This window comes from Festucalex cinctus, chromosome 11 (assembly GCF_051991245.1).
Source record: "Festucalex cinctus isolate MCC-2025b chromosome 11, RoL_Fcin_1.0, whole genome shotgun sequence".
Classification (NCBI taxonomy): Eukaryota; Metazoa; Chordata; class Actinopteri; order Syngnathiformes; family Syngnathidae; genus Festucalex; species Festucalex cinctus.
Window position 1 is genome coordinate 3,030,343 of NC_135421.1, and position 19,988 is coordinate 3,050,330.

The 19,988-nt window shown below is 40.6% G+C and overlaps 2 protein-coding genes across 5 annotated transcripts in view; one reads left to right on the forward strand and one right to left on the reverse strand.

The window, feature by feature from the left end:
• Positions 1 to 13,668, forward strand: part of rab3gap1 (RAB3 GTPase activating protein subunit 1) — a 506,336-nt gene extending 492,668 nt beyond the window's left edge. For 2 of the 4 annotated variants that reach the window (XM_077536292.1, XM_077536294.1), the window contains 2 exons: positions 392 to 494; positions 5,106 to 6,330. In XM_077536292.1, the coding sequence (XP_077392418.1) occupies positions 392 to 494; positions 5,106 to 5,342 (340 nt within the window). In that variant the 3' untranslated portion in view covers positions 5,343 to 6,330. Of the gene's footprint in view, positions 1 to 391; positions 495 to 5,105; positions 6,331 to 11,776 lie in introns of those variants that run through there. The other 2 variants (XM_077536293.1, XR_013287215.1) reach the window with 2 other exon arrangements.
• Positions 13,669 to 15,302: 1,634 nt separating this feature from the next.
• LOC144030935 (uncharacterized) lies at positions 15,303 to 19,711 on the reverse strand. Its single transcript, XM_077537599.1, has 6 exons — positions 19,339 to 19,711; positions 19,176 to 19,222; positions 19,040 to 19,090; positions 18,938 to 18,971; positions 18,623 to 18,858; positions 15,303 to 15,317 (listed from the first exon to the last, which is right to left on the reverse strand). The coding sequence occupies exons 1-6, from the start codon at positions 19,463 to 19,465 to the stop codon at positions 15,303 to 15,305; spliced, it is 510 nt and encodes a 169-aa protein (XP_077393725.1). The 5' UTR covers positions 19,466 to 19,711.
• Positions 19,712 to 19,988: the final 277 nt, after the last annotated feature.

Genomic DNA, 19,988 nt, shown 5'->3' on the forward strand with positions numbered 1-19,988 from the left:
GTTGACTTCCATATCATATGGATTTCCGTGCGCCTATACATCACAAGCGCACTAATAATCCAGTGTCATATGTAGATCTGTGCTTACGAGAGAAGTATACGCCATTCAAGTCCCTCACTGGAAACATGCTAATCGATGCTAGCCGACCCGAACGCATTTGTACATTACAACAACAACTCTCGAGTTAAGAGAATTAAATGAAAATTCTACCATGCTGTACTGTCTCAAAGCTTAAAAAAGAAAGACCACGGCCAGAGGTGGATTCGCATGCTGATACAGTTTTGGGTGAAGGAGGATATTTGGGAAATAATTGGGGTCATTGCTGAATCTGTCAGCATTTAAGTTTGAACACTTGACCATTCGACCACTTGACTTTTCTTTCCATTTTCAGTTTTCTTAACTCGCTGCTAGAAGAGCCAGAAGTTGTGGTGAGTGGAGCTGGTCAGGGAAAGGTTGGTGGCATCATCCACAGGCTCTTTATGAATATGCAAGAGGTAAGCATCTCTACATCATCGTTTGCGTGTGCGCGTGTGCATGTTATTGTCTGTGTAATCTTGTGAGGACCATATTCTGTGTTTTTACTATCATTAGCAACTTTTTCACCAGCAAGCCCAAGATCTTTGAGTTCTAGGTAAAGGGAGTTTTTGGTTGTAAAAGTTCAGCCGGGAATTTCTAATTTCCACAGCGTCTTTGTATTCTTGGTAATTAATTCAAATGAGTTTGATGAGCCCAGCTGGTGTAAAAACCAATCAGCCTTGGTCAGTACAGCCCGCTACCCTCAAAGTTCCTGCCTGGCCTCAGCAAGACCCTGCTCCTGAGCTAGTACTTTGATGGCCCCTGGGGAATTTAATGACCCTGGAATTTATTATTGGTGGAAAAACGCACAAACTGAATTTTACCAAGGTAAACTGAAAAGTTCTCCAAAAGTTCCTGCAGTGGAAAAGCCCCTATTGTGTGGAGCACGGGTGCGTTGTGAGGACATTTTAATAACTTTTTTTTCATCTTCGGCTGTTCAAACCAGTGTCAAATCTAAAAATAATGGACAATGTGATATCTGATCATATGGCTGTTTGCTTTGATGTGAATTTTCATCCTACTGCTTCTCTTACATCGGCTGCTCCTGAGACAAGGTGTAGAGTTTTTAACCCCATCACTGCTGATCACTTCTCTGATGCCTTTGTTGAGCTTTGTGTCCCCATTTCAAACACAGAGAACTCAGCTCGTGGTTGTACTCATGCTGCCTCACTATACTTGATTCAGTGGCTCCATTCAAAACCGTGCAGCCCAAAGTCAGACGTGAGCCCTGGTTCAATGAAAAAACGCCTGCAGCCAAACGGGAGTGCCGCAAAGTTGAATGTAGGTGGGGAAAAGGACAGATTACAGGTCTCCTATCAGGTCCTCAGAGACAGTTGGCCCTGTTACCAGAATACTGTGAAACAGGCAAAAAAAGAACACCTCTCGAATATCATTCAGGCAAACCGTCATAATTTACATGTAGTATTTAAAACTATTGATTCAGTACTTAAACCTCCTCAGCCTACATGCAACAACACTTCCCCTGAAATGTGCAATAACTTCCTTCAAGGCTTTATTGATAAGATTGACAAAGCGAGAGCACTCACCACCACCAACATCAACTCTGACCCTTCCATTCAGGTCCATGGCTCGGTGGTGCTAAATTCATTTGAAGCCATTTCCCTGAGCTCTCAAGAAGATGTTGTCCACCAGATTAAGCCATCTGGCTCCCCATGTGATTTTATTCCCCCTCATTTCTTTAAAGAGGTTCTCCCGAGTATCGGCAATTCAGTTCTGGCTATTATCAACAGTAGCCTGTCTTCTGGCGTAGTCCCCAAACAATTTAAACATGCTGTGGTTCAACCACTATTGAAGAAACCCGGTCTAGACCAATGAGTGCTGTCGAATTTAAGACCCATTTCCAAACTGCCTTCTATCGCAAAAATTCTGGAGAAAGTGGTACACATGCAACTAAGCACTTTCTTGGAGGACAATAACATGGAGGCTATCTTGTCAGGTTTTAAGAAAATTCATAGTACAGAGTCAGCCTTGTTACGAGTTTTTAATGACATCCTCATGGCAAATGACACATGTGTATGTCTCGTACTGTTAGATCTAACTGCAGCATTTGATACAGTGGACCACAGTATTCTGTTGGCTCGTTTACGGCACCAGGTGGGCATTGGTGGTAGTGCTTTTGAGTGGTTTCGATCCTATTTGGCCGACAGAACATTCTGTGTTCGCCTTGGGTGCTCCGAGTCCTGCACCGCCCCTCTGTCATATGGTTCCACAAGGTTCTGTATTGGGGCCCGTACTGTTCTCACTATTTACTGCCCTTGGGCTCCATCCTAAGAAAACATTGGATCTCTTTTCGCTGCTATGTGGATGACAGCCGAGCTATGTCCCGCTTAGTAAAAAGGACGCGTTCTCATTGAGGCCTCTTTTGTCCTGTCTGGAGGAAATCAAAGCCTGGATGGCTTTAAATTTCTTGAACTTGAGGAGAAAACAGAAGTTATGGTCTTTGGTCCCAGCGGCTCTTCTCATCCTTCCAACCTGGGTCCTCTGGCACAATATCGAAAGCCACCAGCCTCAAACCTGGGTGTCAAGATGGACAGTGACTTTAAACTGGACCGGCAAATTGCCGCTGTTGTCAAATCCATCTTTTTTTTTTTATCTTAGACAGCTGGCTAAGGTAAAAAATCTCCTATCTCGGCAGCACTTAGAAACGGTAATCCATGCCTTTGTTACATCTCGGCTGGATTACTGTAATGCACTTTACTTTGGAATCAGCCAGTCCTCCCTCCAGCGTCTCCAGCTTGTCCAAAATGCTGCTGCTCGTCTCCTTACTGGTGCCCGTAAGAGGGAACACATAACCCCTATCCTGACCTCTCTTCACTGGCTGCCCATGAAATTTAGAGTCCACTTTTAAGATTTTTCTGTTTTCAAATCTCTCAATTGTCTTGCCCCACCTTATCTCGCTGAGCTCTTGCACCCCTACACACCTGCCCGACCTTCCACTAAATATTAGGCAATCCCCCTCTTTATCCTCTTTTAAAACACATCTGTTTTCTTTGGCTTTTGCCGCACAATGAGACTGTTTTTTGGTGTTTTGTGGTGTGTATGAAGTTGATGTTCAATCTACTTATTTATGCATTTATTTATGTATTTATTTATTTATTTATTTATTTATTTATTCACTCGCCTACTTCTTATTAATTTAGTTATGTAAAATGTATTTACTTGTAAGAAAAAAAAACTTGTATACGCACTTCTAAATGTTTGCTTTGTTCTTGTTTTGTTACGTAATTCTTTACTGTGAAACCGATATTTATGTTTATGTACAGCACTTTATACAGAAATGCCTGTTCTTAAAGCGCTTCATAAATAAAGTTCAGTTGAATTGAGTTGAGTTGGGCTCAGATGGACTAGCCCCCTAGCTTTAGGGGTGCAATATACCTCGACTAGGGGTGTTAAAAAAAATCGATTCGGCAATACATCGTGATATTACATCGCGCAATTCTCGAATCGATTCAATAGGCAGCTGAATCGATTTTTAAAAATCAATTTTGATGGAAAAATTTCAACAAAACGTCTTACTTAGGGTTAGGATTCACGCCTTAAGCATGGACGAATGTTATATTAATGTAACATTAAGCCTTAATATTTTATTTCAGTGCTGTTCAAAGAAGAAACAGATTACAACCTGCTTGTTAAATACAGTGGCTGACAGTTATGACTGAAGTTTCAGATAAATAAATAATACATTTTCAAACAAATCTTACAGTGTACTTGTACAAGTTTACTGATTAGTATTTTCGAAATTTGAGTAAGAAATATCTCAACAATCGACTAATAAATTTGTATCGGAATTAATCGGTATCGAATCGAATCATGACCTGTGAATCGTGATATGAATTGAATCGTCAGATACTAGGCAATTCACACCCCTAATCTCTACTGACCTATACGTTGTCCTGCGATAGCTGAGCAGGTTTGAGCCAAAAAGTAGCTGAATTGGAGCAGCGGATATCCACACTGTTTAAGATCCAGGAGGACTGTGATCCAGAGGTGATTATGGGCAGAACTCTGGCCACCGCCACCTCTGTCTAGTTAGCAGATACGGAGTAGGGTTGAGCAGTTTGACGGTGAAACGGTATCCCAGGGGGTCCAAAATTGGCAATTGTGTCACTTTCAATACCGTCATACACAACATTTGTAGTTGTGTTTTCAAATGAGTAATTGTATAACAATATTACTATAACAGTTTAATTTTAATAGTAAGCTTTTAGTCATGTGACAGTCACACGACCGCACATAAGACGATGAAGACAAAATGGCCAGTCGCACAGCTGGAGACCTGAGCGGTCCACTCAAATAAAAAAAAAAAACAACTGCTATAATTTGGAAGCAAATATCGATGAGGCCTGTATGCAAAACCTGCATGAGGACGTTAACGGTGTGAGATAGAATATACTTTACATCCCCGGACTCGTCTGAGGAACAATAATCTTCCGCTCACTGCTGCAAAGAGATGTTTGTTGCCGAGTCCAAAAACCTTTACCAACTACTATTCAGTCCATAGTCGACTCGTATGAGATGGCGGCATGCAGGTGAGTGTGTCTATATGGACCTAGCACACGTTTTTGTAAAACCAGGAGAAAATCCACACAGGCAAAGGGAGAAAACATGCAAACTCCATACAGGAAGGCCACAAGCCAGGATTTGGAACATACAACCTCCAACCGCTGAACTGTGAGGCGGACGTGCGAACAAATTGTCCGCCGGTATGGTGGACTCATTCTCATTCATTTGTGATCAGTCAATTGAAATACTTACTTTTTCATTGGCAAAGGATCGAATAGCTCAACAGGGTAAGCCCGCCTTGCCACAAAGCCTTTGCAAATGCAGCTTTCACTCTCGAGTCAGCAGTCCCATTCATTTGTCGCATTGCGAAAATGTTGTAGGTTTAGTCAATGTTTAGCTAAAACAATGTAGGAAAGCAAATCTATTGCTTTATTTGGATGTTATAGTTTTTTAAGTACACTTCATTTTCAAATTCCTTACCCGTGTCAAATTCTGTCAACCTATAGTGTGTCATCCCGGAAAAAGAAACTGGAGAGAGAACGGAAGAAGAAAGGAAGCTGACTAAAGAAGACAGCAAAACTCACAATTTCCCTTCACCAGCAGGCCGGGAGATTTTGTTGCGTACATGTGTCCCTCGACCAGCCCCGTATTCCAAGGCTCTTCCTCAACGGCTTTTCTGTGTATTGACCAGAGACGAATTCAGACTTGTGGGGGCCTTCTCCTCTGACACATCTTTCTTTTAATTCCTCAAACTACAGCATTACCATGACAATTTTTTTATGCACAGTCATTACCAATGTACCTGGTATTCCATATTATTAGCGACAATACACCAATGTTTTTTTTTGTTTTTCTTTTTTCCAGGGGTAAAAATCTTGAGGAATTGTTTGCAATGAAAATACTGAGTATCTGATGTATATGCATAATGTTATTAATGTATTGTAAAATGTCTCAATGTTAACATTTTTTTTAATGGAATATGGTACTGAACATTCATTTTCTTCATTCTATTAGGCAATGTGTATAAATATTAATAGTGCAAATTTCAGTGACATATTATACCCTGAAAAAAGTAATGATATTTTATGTGTGTGCGTGTGTATGTGTGTGTGTGTGTGGGTGTGTGTGGGTGTGTGTGGGTGTGTGTGTGTGTGTGTGTGTGTGTGGGTGTGTGTGGGTGTGTGTGTGTGTGTGTGTGTGTGTGTGTGTGTGTGTGTGTGGGTGTGTGTGTGAGCCTTTGAGCAGTGTACATAATCTTTGTGCCATAGTGCATGCATGAAACACAGCACTACTCATTTTTCACCTGTTTCTTGGTATAATGTGCTGCAAAAATGCCAGATGGCATCATCAAGTATTGCCATAATTTTGATAGCAGTCCTAACCGTCAGGTTTCATGTTTTTAAAGGAAAAAAAAAACATTTAGACATTTTCTGAAAATATTGGAACAAAAGTAGCAATATTTGGCATTTTATAGATGACTCCCAATGTTGCCTTCTTCATAGGCAACAACTTATGACGTCTAGAAAATCCAAAACGTTGAGGTGATTGTTCTAATATTTGCAGAATTTTAAATGGGCATCCATATACATGTGCACAGAAATTTCAATGACAATCAATCAGGGTTTTTGCACATTAAGTGACACGTTAATGTTTGTTTTATGAGGAGGTATTTTTGCTTTCTCAAAGAAAGGACATGAAACCTGACAGAAGTGCCATCTAAATTGATGCAAATGGCATTATATATATATATATATATATATATATATATATATATATATATATATATATATATATATATATATATATATATATATATATATATACACCAAAAAACAAAAATGAACAGTGTTGAGTTTCCGCACGTGTCACAATGATTACATAAACTGCTCTAAAATGCACAAGATAACGCTGCACAGGGCATGTCATTATTTTAATTCTTAATCTGCTTTAACTTTTTATCAAGGAATTATATGCTATTGATATTTGCACCTTTAATGTATTTACACTGCCTAATAGAATGAAGGAAAATGAATGTTCAGTGTGTGTTTCTTTAAATGCTTTGTATGGATCCATAACAATATTGAATGCGTCTCTGCAGACCTTTGTGTAATACCACTCACAATTACATCAGAACTCCCTTCTTTGAAATTAAAATAAAAAATAAATTACTGTGTTGCAACTAGTTTTTTTTCACTCTCTCTCTTTTGTACTTGGTTTCTATTAAAAGGAGCGTTTTCAGTTTTCAAAGTATGAGCAAGGGTTGAATGTAGCCTCACCTCCCTCCTCTCTCATGGCGATAGGTTTGTGCCAGGTCCCTTGTACTGGGACACGTGACATCAGGTGTGGACTGGTTGCCGTTACAACTGGAGAGGGAAATATATATTGCTGGTGTTGGCATCGTTGGCATCGCACCTTGTACTTCCAAAATCTTCACTTTTTAGGAGTCTGTCACCTTAACTCATTCATATCCAAAAACATGTAAATACATTTTTTAATACTTTGTCCTTCACTCCCAAATACATATTTATATGTTTTCTGTTTGTTTTGTTTTTTTATGCAAGAGCATACAGAACGCTTTGATGCAGCTTCTGACATGAAGAGATTGATTGAAGCAAGTTGTTACAAAAAACGGCCAGCAGGTGGCAGCAGGGTATGAGATCAGCCAGGGCCATGTTGCAACAAGCGCTTTTTGACAGTCTTTTCACCAGGAATGTGAATATTGATGAATGTGTGTATGGAGGAGATGGTAGGAGGGAAGAATGAGGCCCTGTTTACACGGAAGCAAAGTCGGTTTCGTTCCTCAAACAAATGTTGTACAGACAGAACCGTCTCAAGACATGCGAGTGTCCAAAAGAAGGCACGTTTAACGGCTGTAATATATATGCCAAGTCTGGAGTGGCGCTGTAGCGCTGCTACAGGGAGATAACGGAAAGCGTCGAAGAAGAATCAGCGAAGAAGACCAACCATTGATCTGAATAAATAGATCTGAATTTTGAAGCCGCGAGGTCGCCATATTACTCCTCCCAAGAAACATTTCTCGGTAGGGGTGCACCGATCGATCGGCCAGCCGATTTATCGGCCCCGATTTCCTTAATTTTGGAATATCGGTGATTGGCCGATCCCTTAAAATTAAACCGATCTTTTCCACCAATCTCATCTCCCTCCTCAGAGGTCTGAAAAAGCCTCTTCTGCTGAGATGACTAAAAGGATTTGTATTTTTATTTGAGAGAACTACTTCATGAGCAATTAAAACAACCCATTTGTATTATTTTGCCAATATTGTTAATTGTTTTCCAATAAAACAAGACTGGAACACTGAAAATATAAGCTATTTGTCATGAAAGAAAATTGGTATCGGCAAAAATCGGGATCGGCAGGTCAGACTTTTTAAAAGATCGGGGATCGGTGATCGGCTGGAAAATTGTGATCGTGCACCTCTATTTCTCGGCATACGATTCTATACATTTACAGTATCGAAATTAGAGAACATTTGATACAGTATTTAGTAAAAACAATAGGGGTCTAGCAACTGAGTGATAAAAGAAAAGGGGTCCTCAAAGTAGTTTAAACATCAGTCTGCTCGCGACATAGGTCTAAGATGGCTGCCCGGTCGCTTCAACGGCTTGCACTGGCATGTATGGGCAGTCGGCTATCCAGTAATATATACAGTTAAGTGATTCAAGTATGACATCACTCAAAACATTTTTCTGTAAGAGCATAAACAAGCTAAGGAGCTTGCGTAAAACGAGGAAGACGCAGCTCTCCGCCATTGTTGTTGACAGACTGGCGGTTCATAGCTACGGGAGAAGTAGCTATCCTGCTATGGTGTCTTCATTGGAACGTACGGGTTTTGAAATCTTTCCACTCTGGCGACTGGTTTCAAAAGTGATCGGTTTCAAGCTCCAAAACCAAGCCGCCGTCTGAACGAACTGCCCAAACGGTAAGAAACTCGTGCGAATACACTGAAACGGGCTTTTGTGCGAACGTGGCCTGAGACACACGCATCTTGTACAAATAACGTAACCTTTGCTCTGCAAGCTGAATTGCCGCGGTATTTGTGAGTTCACAAACTCCCGAGAATACATCTTCTACCGAGCCCACTGATTTTTACCGATCCAATCACAGAGCAACATTGTTTGGGGACAGGATATGCATTTGTTACGAAACCAGGAAGCGCAAAAACCATAGGAAACAAACTAACCTAACATGGATGTTGCAATTAATTCTATTCTCGCAGATGACTCACCGTTTCCTTGTTGAATGCTGAACAGCGAGAGGCGCTTTGTGCATTTTTAGCTGGTAAAGATGTTCGTGCTTTAGACGAGAACGAAGACGGCATTTTCATCCGTGGCTGTGATTGGTCAAAAAAAAAAAAAAAAGTTGATATTTATAAGACCACATCGTCTAATCAGCTCGAAGTATTGTACAGCATGTCCCGCCTTTCCCGAGCAAATCACTGTGGAGCAGTCCCTGATTGATATTGTAGAGAATTCCCTTGAGTGAATCACAATTATCAATTTGGCTATTGCCAAGTTATGAGTAACTGGGATCTCAAAATAGCTCACCACTGATGAGACATTGACTTGCTAAGAAGAATTTAAAGTAAAAAGAACACATTTATCCAATCCCCCCCCCCCCCACCACCACCACCACCACCAAAAAAAAAGGGAAGAACAAAAAAAAAAAAAGACTTGTTTTCTCAATATTTATTCCAAAAACCAAAATTTAAAAAAACGGAGGACTCGATTTTCCGATTTTGTGCACAAATGGAAACTGGGAAACACGGACAATGGGTGATTTAGACGTTTCATCCACGTTGCCTTTGACTCAAGTTGTGTGACACTAACCCCGGGTTTTCACCGGATGCGGCTGCGGTGCGGTTGCGGTGCGGTTGCGGTGCGTTCCGGCGACGCAAGCAAATAGATTCCATTCATTCGAATGGTGCAGTTTACACCGCTTGCGGGTGCGTTGCGTGTCGACTGCGTCTCAGCTGCGGCGTGCCGCAGCCCTTCCGCAAGGATAGCCTATTTTCTATTTTTGCCGGACGCCGCAGCGGTAGGCCTCCGGCAAATGGCAAGCTAGCACAAAACACATCAAGCGGGACAGGAAGACCGACGCAGTTTCAAAATAAATTTCCGGTTACCTTTCAAGATAAAACACTCGCCAGCTCCTATTTCGCAAGCATGCTACCAAAACGTGATGTGGGCGTAGACGGGCCTGGAGTTAACGTGCGAGGTGCTCATTCACGGTTTAGGCAAGGCAAGGCAAGGCAAGTTTATTTGTATAGCACATTTCATACACAAGGCAACTCAATGTGCTTTACACGAGGAAAGACAACACATAAGCATCAAGAAACAGTAGTTAACATTCAGAGGAAGAAAAATAAATGAAAATAGGTTACAAACTAACAATCTTAAAACATTATTCAACAAACTTTAAAAAAAATTTACATAAGGAAGTTTAAAATGATAATGATAAAAATAAAACTAAAAATAATAATTAAAAAACACTTAATTAAAGCTGTTTAAAAGTCCCTAATCAAAGGTATAAGAAAAAAGCAAAGTTTTTAACCTGGATTTGAAAGCATTTACACTCGGGGCTGACTTCACTTCTGTTGGTAGCCTATTCCATCTGTGTGCAGCATAATAGCTAAATGCAGCTTCACCATGTTTGCTTCGAACTCTGGGTTCCACTAGTTGGCCCAAGTCTGTAGATCTCAGAGCCCTGCTGGGCTTGTACTCAATCAGCATTTCTTGGATATATTCAGGACCCAAACCATTTAGTGATTTATAGACGAGTAGCAGAACTTTAAAATCGATTCTACAGCTGACAGGGAGCCAGTGTAAATCCTTAAGTACTGGAGTAATATGTTCTGATCATTTTGTTTTGGTCAGAACTCGAGCTGCAGCGTTCTGAATGAGCTGCAATTGTCTCATGTTCTTTTGAGAGAGTCCAGTCAGAAGACCGTTACAGTAATCTAGTCTGCTGGAGATAAAAGCATGGATAAGCTTCTCTTGGTCTGCTTGAAGCATGCAGTCCTTCAGTCTGGATATGTTTTTCAGCTGGTAAAAGGCTGTTTTAGTGATGAATTTAATATGATTGCTGAAGGTCAGATCTGAGTCTATTAGTACCCCAAGATTTCGAACTTGGTCTTTAGTTTCTAAAGACAGTGACTCAAGCTGTTTTTTAACAGCAATCCTCTTTTCTTTATTGCCGAAAACAATGAGCTCCGTTTTGTTTTCGTTCAGCTGAAGGAAATTTTGGTTCATCCAGTTGTTAACTTGCTCTAGAGAATGACACAATGCGTTAATAGAACTGCTGTCATTTGGGGACATAGATAAATACAGTTGTGTGTCATCTGCATAACTATGATAGTCAACATCGGTGTTCTGAAGCATTTGACCCAAAGGTAACATATACAGACTGAACAACAGGGGTCCAAGGACTGACCCTTGAGGGACCCCACATATCATGGCCTTTCGATCAGATTCAAAATTTCCAATGGTCACAAAGTAACTCCTTTCCTCCAAATAGGACCTGAACCATTTAAGGACTGTTCCATTTAACCCCACCCAAGTTTCCAGCCTGTCTAACAGTATATTATGATCAATCGTGTCAAATGCTGCACTGAGGTCCAACAAGACGAGCATTGATACCTTCCCTGCATCAGTGCTCAATCTTATATCATTCAGTACTTTAATCAGAGCTGTTTCTGTACTGTGATGAGGTCGGAAACCTGACTGGAATTTATCCAAAAGTCCGTTTAAGCTAAAAAAATTGCTGAGTTGATTAAAAACCACTTTTTCAACTATTTTAGTTACGAAGGGAAGGTTTGCGATTGGTCTATAATTTGCTAGCAGGGAGACATCCAGTGTTCTCTTTTTTAGAATGGGCTTGACGGCGGCTACTTTCAGACATTTAGGAAGTTCACCTGATTGAAGTGAGCAATTAATTATTTGTTGTAAATCGATCTGAACAGATTTCACAATGGTTTTGAAAAAGCCAGATGGTATTGTGTCAAGACAGCTCGTGGAAGGTTTCAATTTTTAGACACCAGCGAACATGGACAAGGAGAGGTTTATATTGGAGGTAGAAAGCCGGAAAATAATAAAAGTCCACCTCTCTTTCTGCTTCTCTGTTGAGCACAGACTTTCTGTGTGTTTGTCGTTGTTTTTAGTGCCACATGATCGCGCACGGTCACGCGAGACACGGCGGGAAGTGGTCGGTGACGGAGCTGCCGGACCGCAGCTGTGCGGAGCTGGTGTGGATTGGCCAAAAAATTGACCCGTCCGGAGCACGCAGTCAAGACGCACCGCACCGCAGCCGCACCGCAACCGCAACCGGTGTAAACCCGGGGTGAAGCGTTTTTTTTTGTTTTGTTTTTTTCCATCTGACTCGTGTTCGTGGTATGCATTAAGTGAAGAAGAAGAAGACCAATTGGAGTCGACTAAGAAGATGGGGGGGAAAAAGACGAACAAACTAATAATGGATTGGAGGACAATGCTGCCTTAATATTTAAACTTTTTGAGGCTGGAAAGACTCATGCCAGATGTCATTCCAGCACACTTCAGCAATGTGACCCTAACTGCTCACTTATGTCCTGCCGAGTAACATGGACAGATGTCACGAAGAAAGACGGGACATTAAGATGAACTGATGTGATGCTATCCTAGAACAGCTAGTTACGATGTTCGATGTCATGTCCCGTAATGATAGAAGGTGTCGTGTTACAAGATGATTTAGATAGCCGGGTTGAAGAATCAAGACGGGTTAAAGAATTAACCAATACTAATACTAATACTAAAATAGCCAATACAAAGTTCAGTTCAAATGCCTCTACTTCGCCAGCACCTGATGTGATACACAAGCCTCATCACTGATTGATAACATATAATAGTTAGAGCCATGCAGCAACACAGAAGGGAGACACACATACACACACGCTCACATATACACGCATACAGGAATAGGGCAATAAAGTTTAGGCCTGTCACAGAAAGTGACATGAAAAAAATATTTACAAAATGTGTTTTATGCTCCTTTATATTATGGAGTACGTGTTTATGTAAACATTGATGGTGTTTTCATGGGAAAACAATGTAAATCTTTGCAGAACTTTTATTCAAGAGTGGACAAAGAAAGAGATAAGTCAGCAGAGATAAGTCCAGTAACTTGTGATGAATCATAAGACCACAAGTCACAATGATTCGGCAGAGATGCTACAAGTCACAATGATTCGGCAGAGATGCTACAAGTCACAATGATTCGGCAGAGATGCTACAAGTCACAATGATTCGGCAGAGATGAGTAAACTTTCATGAGTTAAGAAGAGTCGTTGCAAAGGAGTTGGGGATGATTCATTTAGACCAGCCCCCGAGGTTTTATAAGGGCTGGGTTAAGATAGAATCGGGGCAAAAGGTAGGATATCTTGGACTGACCGCCATGCGATTAGATTTACCTCTTTTTGTCCTGACTGCTCTTCGTTGATGGAGGAATATTTTTTAATAGAAAAGGCAGAGTTGTAATTTGTACCTGACAAATTGCTTAGAATCTTTTTGTTAATACATTGGAGACCATTTTCCAACTTCATTATATTTAGGCTGAGCAAAAGTAAAAGGAACAGTGAATAGACCAGAGAGCTAGTTTTCTCAATTTCGTCCTTTTTGGCCGGCTCGGCCTAAAGGCCATTTGATTTGTGTGGATTGATACGAATTAGCTTCCTGTCTTAACCAGTCGCAAAAATAATATTTCCTCTCCAAAGTTCTAGCCAGTTTTCTAGATGACTGGGTTTTTCCTCTGAAACATCTGGATATTGGAATTTACCTGTATACCCTGGATATTTGGGTTTATCCTTCCATCCATCCATCCATCATCTTGACCGCTTATTCCTCACAAGGGTCGTGGGGGGTGCTGGAGCCTATCCCAGCCAGCTTCGGGCAGTAACAGCAAAACTAACAATGCTGTATATGAATATATACAGAAATTCAAATTGTAATATTTCATATGTCATAATTAAAGCCTTGGATAAGTCAATATGTTGTAACAGCAGAATTTATTTATTTTTAGAATATAAAGGTTAAAATAAAGTTGTAATAACACTTTGTCGGATTATTACTTCTGTTACCACTGTCTTTCTGTGCAACTCTCTGATTTTGATGGCAGAAAGTAAGAATCTAGAACAAATGTGCAGAATTCATGAACACTAAACAACAATTACTGAAACGAACTACTACTAACAAAACTACTTTTTTTTTTCATTTCCCATCAATTTTTTTTCCCATTTTCATTCATTTTTCATTTTTGTGTCATCCAATGCCAGTGCCTATATACATCAAAGATCCATTTGAACTGAGGTGTCATCCAATGCCAGTGACGGTTATAGACGTTAAAATCCATTTGAATTGAGCTGGCTCCGATGCCAGTGATGGCTATAGACATAAAATAAAAATCTATTTGACTGGTCTGGCATCCAGTGCCAGTGATGGTTGTAGACGTCAGTGATCCATTTTGCCCCCATATGTTATTTACCCACTTGCAGTATTTCAATATTGCATTTTTTTTTTTTTTTTACTATCAGTCACTCAAAATGTTCAGTGGCATCAGACCTATGCAAACCTATGTAGTTTTTATTTATTTTTTATCCTCTATAGAAAATAATCGTAAAAAATACAAATAGTTATGTGCTACAAGCCTGCAGTTACACGCACGCACACACGCGCACACGCACAGGTTTACGCGATTGTCACTTCATCCACACACAGACGCAAGCCTGGTCCATCAATTCTGACCATGACAACTCGTTTTAGAGCAAGTGCGGTCACTTGGCAAAGACATACATCAGCTCCGTCAGCTCAAGCAAAAATGATAAGTAGCGCTCTAAGCGCCACCTGGTGGATTATAGCATTTATGACTCTCAAGTCATATTTTTCTACTTTCCACCTTTAGTTTAGGTCTGACGGAAGGGATAATTTAGCTAATGACGACAAAACTCTATCGTTCAAATTTTAGTAAGAACTGGTATTTCAGTAAAACACATTGTGCCCAGGGCGGCACGGTAGTCGAGTGGTTAGCACGTCCGCTTCCCAGTTCTGAGGTCTCCGGTTCGAGTCCAGGCTCGGACCTACCTGGGTGGAGTTTGCATGTTCTCCCCGTGCCCGCGTGGGTCTTCTCCGGGTACTCCGGTCTCCTCCCACATTCCAAAGACATGCATGGCAGGTTAATTGGGCGCTCCGGATTGTCCCTAGGTGTGCGTGTGGGTGTGGATGGTTGTTCGTCTCTGTGTGCCCTGCGATTGGTTGGCAACCAGTCCAGGGTGTCCCCAGCCTACTGCCCAGAGCCAGCTGAGATAGGCGCCAGCAGCCCTCGCGACCCTTGTGAGGAATAAGCGGTCAAGAAAATGGATGGATGGACATTGTGCCCAGAATTGTCACTTTGACCACACACACACACACACACACACACACACACACACACACACACACACACCACACGCACTTTGGCGTGTGCACGCGATTGTTACTGCTTCCACACATACACACAGCCCTATTCCATCAATCCTGAGCATGACGACAACTTTTGGGCCAAGTATGGTCCCGTGGCAAAGACATAAGTCAGCTCAAGCAAAAATTCAAATTAGCTCTTTAGCGCCCCCAGGTGTATTATGGCTTTTATGACTTTCAACTCACATTTTATATTTTCCACCTTTAGTTGAGGTCGTACTGAAAGGATAAAGTGGAAAAACATCAGAAATGCACGATAATACATCAAGTGTACAGTACATCAAAAATTACGAATTATAATGGGTGTCTATGCGTCAAAAAATGGCACAATCACAAGAGTTCAATTGAAATATCTATCATTTGCACTAACATAGAAACTTCAGGATGGTGCCATTTTGAACTTCGCCAAATTTTGAACTTCCCCAAATTCATGTCATCTCCCTAGTATTTTGTTTTCCAATGCTTTTTCATTGATGAAAAACAGAAAAGCCAGAAAATGGGCATATAACGCCAAAGGGTTCACACTATTAATTTTGACCGCAGATGATCCTTTTTAACAGACAGTGGATGGTTACATTAAAGGTAGCTATTGGAGTTTGAGCAATAAACATAACCATGCATTAAAGTAAAGCATTTAATAGTGTTTACATATGCCGTTGGTCATTTTTCCCCATTTTATATTATGCAAATAATTAATTCATTAGAAAAAGCAGGATGAGCGTGTGCAGTGCATATACATTTTTGAAGACGTCCTCATAAGATTAAATGTCAAAAAAATTAACACATAACAGGTGCGCTTCAAATTTAGTGGGCAAAATATGTTGGTGGAAAAAAAAGCTTTTTTAAGTCAGTGATTAATCATGATTAATCAAAATTCTAAGATGTGATTAATCTGATTAAAAAAATGTAATCGTTTGACAGCTCTAAATAATAATAATACACTTTGCATATGCTTTAAAATACGTAACATACTTCTGGCTATGGCTATTTCCTACCATAGGTACCTATGAGTGTAAATACTAGATCGGTGTTTGTGCATCGATCTGGCATCCCATTGGCTAAGAGGAACTTCTACCATAGGTATCTAGAAGCGTATACTAGATCAGTGTCTATACAGCGTCCTCATCATTCATGCCGCAGCCCATGAGGTGTTCGATAGTTTTTCGTAAATGTATGAACTAACGGCCAACGAATTTGTGCAAAAATTCAAACAATTGGTTATTGATGAAGGCACAGTAAGTTTTTAATTGCGACGAGACGGACCTTTTTTTTTCTTTAAAAAAAAAAAAAGATGCCTCGCCATACCGGAAGTTTCCATGAAGTTTCAGAATTTGTTTAAAAGAATCGCCCAGAAAAAGTGTTCACCAGTCGGGCGTTTGCTCACTAAGATGATGTTTGCCTTGGACATTTCCAAAGGATTGTTTAAAAAAAAAAAAAAAAAAAAAAAAAAAAAAAAAATAGCAAACATCCTTGGATCAGTTCTTTACAGAACACCAGGCAAAAAAAAAAACACTTCTGAGAGAGGAGAACATGAACCAAATAGGGCAAAAAACGATGAGGACAGCAGTTAAAAAGGTAAATGACCATTTTTATTCTTTGATTTTTACATTATGCACAACTCTCATTTATTGTGCAATAATCTAATTGTAACATGTATTTGTTACATGTTTTGATGCATTTTTATGCTTTATAAAACATTTATGTCTGAATTTTGGGAGGCTTGGAACGGATTAGGGCATTTACATGGAAAATGCGTATCTACTTTCAAAATTTTCTACTTAAGAACTTTCTACCAGAACCAATTAATTTCGTAAGTAGAGGTACCACTGTAACTACTTTTCAATTTATAGATATGGGCTTTCCATAACGTGTGGGAGTGATTTTGTCCTAAACCGCCACACCCCCAGCCTCTATTTTGCCATTTTGTGTTTGTTTTGTAAACAGCGGGACGTTTCTGTGGAAAGACAGTGTTTACACCCCTCCAGCCAATCACAGAGCGATGGGGTGGAGTGTCACAAACGGGGCCGGGCGAACGTGTCAGCTGCGTGACGTCACTCCCGCGGCAATTTGAAAGCTCGCACTGATTTTTTTTTTTTCATTCACTCATTCACATGTAAGCTTCTGTGAGTGAGTGAGTGAAAAATAATAATAATAATCCGTGCGTGCTTTCAAACAGCAGCATGCTGGAGCGCAGAAACTTTCTGCTCATTCATATACACGAGACTACGTTCAGGGAGACAGTTTTGAAATTCTTCTAGCAGGACCAGCTCACGCAAGGTGTTAAAATCCGCAACCTTGCTAGCAGAAGACTGACACAGACTGACAAAGAAGTGCAAGCTTCTAGAGCTTTTCCAGTTAGCTTTTGCACTGTAACAAAGTTGCCCAAACGTCTTTTGGCCAATGCAGCGCGGACGCAATACGCTCAAACGCATCAAAATAGGACTCTACCTCAACTTCACGAAAAACTGGAACCAACTGAACGTACTTTGACACATCAAACATGTCACAAACGCTTCCCACAGGCTGCGATACCACCACCGACGGTGTCACACGTTATTCTAACTGGCACATTCTAAATGCTGACTCCGCCTCCAACCTTTTCATCTTGACCTCCCTCGTGATCCCTGGCAATTTTTTATTTTTTATTTTTTTTTTTTTTTTATTTTTTACTTTTTTATACTTTATTTTTCCTCAACAGTTTTCAAATATAACAATCATTAAGAACAAAACAAAACATACGCAAAAAATAAAAAATAAAATAAAATGAAAAGACGTAACAAGGGCTCTGGAATCATCCTAAATATTTAACCAGTTCAATCAGTTCAGTGGTGTGATCTGTTTGTCCATTCCTTGTCGTTGCATAAACAATGTCCACTTCATCCATTTTTCATGGCAAATGACTTCTTCCAGTCTTAACCTATGTGTGAGTAGTTCCATGTCGTATATCAGGCCCACTATTTTGAACCAGTCCTCAAGTGTCGGGGGTCCAGGGCTGAGCCACTTCTTTGTGATGGCCATTTTACACGCAGCCATCATTATCTTAACTATTTGACTGCCAGCCATTTTCGGAAAAGGTAACCCCATAGTGCCAGCTGATTTACAGAATTTTACCGATCTTTCAGGCTCCACAGAAAATGTTGTGTTAGGACTATGGAAACGCGGATACTACCAAATGAAAGATTGAAGTCTCATCTTTCATCTAAAAAAAAAAGTTTGTTTCCTTGTTACCTTATTCGGATCTTCAGTAATCAACAATAGAAAACAGCTTCGTTTCACCCAAATCCTCTATTTTCTTCCAAAATACGGAGAAATCAAGCTTTTTGTGAAACGATGTTATTTCATGCACTCTAGTGAATTTGGCACTTTTTTTTTTTTGCATGAGTGATTCTACAAACACCTAAACTTCTATAAAACACTACTCCAACAATAAAAAAAAGTTTTTTGATTGCAAAATAACAGTTTATTTACATGCAACAGTAGCAATCCGAACAAACAATTTGGAAAACTCTTTGCAAACTATTTACACGTGCGCAACAGTTTTTGTCAGTCTGCTTCTGCATGGACTGATTTGCGTAGAGGTTGGTATGATGAACGATGTGCTGGAGAAGTTCATCCGTGATGAAGAGCTCCAGGATGTCAGCTGGCAGGTGGCAATTCAGCTCTGCTGCAGCATCCCTTGGTCCTGGTTTTGCAGCAAAGGGGAAGATGGTTGGCTGCCAGCCGAATTCATCAACTTCATGCCAGCCAGAATCTTTGGGATCTGCAAATATACATTTCAATATCATATATTATTTTAGAGCACTGTGATGCAATGTGTGTGTGTGTGTGTGCATGTTTACCTTTTTTTCTTGGATGTATTGGTTGATGCACATTCTGTAAATTATAGAAGACGTTTACCATCAAATATTTTATTAGTGCTGTGGAGAATCTTTTCTTTTTACCTTTGTTCTGCTCACTGTGAGAAGTGTCACTTTGGGCCCTATGAGGGGGAGCTGAAAGAAACATATACAATTACAATACTATCGAAAGACTTTCCTTTTATTGTTGCGGTGTATTGAAAACGTTTTTTTTTTTTACCTTTCTTTGTCGTAGAACCAGCGGTCGGACGTTGCTGTGAGCACGATCTATAAAATATACATTCACGTTTGTATAGGTAATAGCTGTTTTAGTGTATATCAGCACATTTACACACGCTGCTAGCAGATCGCCCGAAAAGTTCTCTTAGCATGTTAGCGCTTACCTTCACGTTCTTTGGAAGACTGTCCAAGACTGTCTTGCATCAGACCCATAGTAGTCGTCATCGTCCGATGAAACGTCATCTGTGCAGACGTGCTCGGTTGTGCACCACTTTTCTCCGGTGTTAGCATCGCTAGCCGGTGGGGCCTTAGGACGTTATTAGCATCGCTAGCCGGTGGGGCCTTAGGACGTGGTCGAAACGGCCGCGTCACCGCTTCAACTATGACTTAACCCGGTCATCACTGTGCTCTTGAGCACTGGTCGATGCTTTTGAGCTTTGAAAATAAGGATCAAGCGTGAGCTGATTGCCATCTGTAGCCTTTTTGACTCCCTTAGCCAAGTTAGCCATTCTCTCCCCCTCAACACTCTAGCTCAGCCTCTCTCCTTCTACTGATGTCTCCTACCCGATCTTGTCCAAAAGACTCATCACAGCCATCTAGTGGCCAGGAATACTCATTATAGTAACCCGATCGGCTTGATACTTGGAGCACAGCTGCCCAAGGCTCTCCTCCACCCGTTTCCATAAAAAAACATAGTAGACGTCAATTAACGTCTATGGCGGCCAATCCTAGGATTATACTGAACGTTTTTAAACGTTTATGGCGGTCAAAGAGTTAAGAAGGTACCCATCTTCCTTTAATACAGAAACTGCTG

Coding starts and splice junctions, on each gene's coding strand:
- LOC144030935 (XM_077537599.1), bottom strand. CDS start 19,465: ATGCTAACACCGGAGAAAAGTGGTGCACAACCGAGCACGTCTGCACAG. Junction 19,091..19,175: donor TGGTTCTACGACAAAGAAAG/GTAAAAAAAAAA, acceptor TGTTTCTTTCAG/CTCCCCCTCATAGGGCCCAA. Junction 18,859..18,937: donor AATACATCCAAGAAAAAAAG/GTAAACATGCAC, acceptor GTATATTTGCAG/ATCCCAAAGATTCTGGCTGG.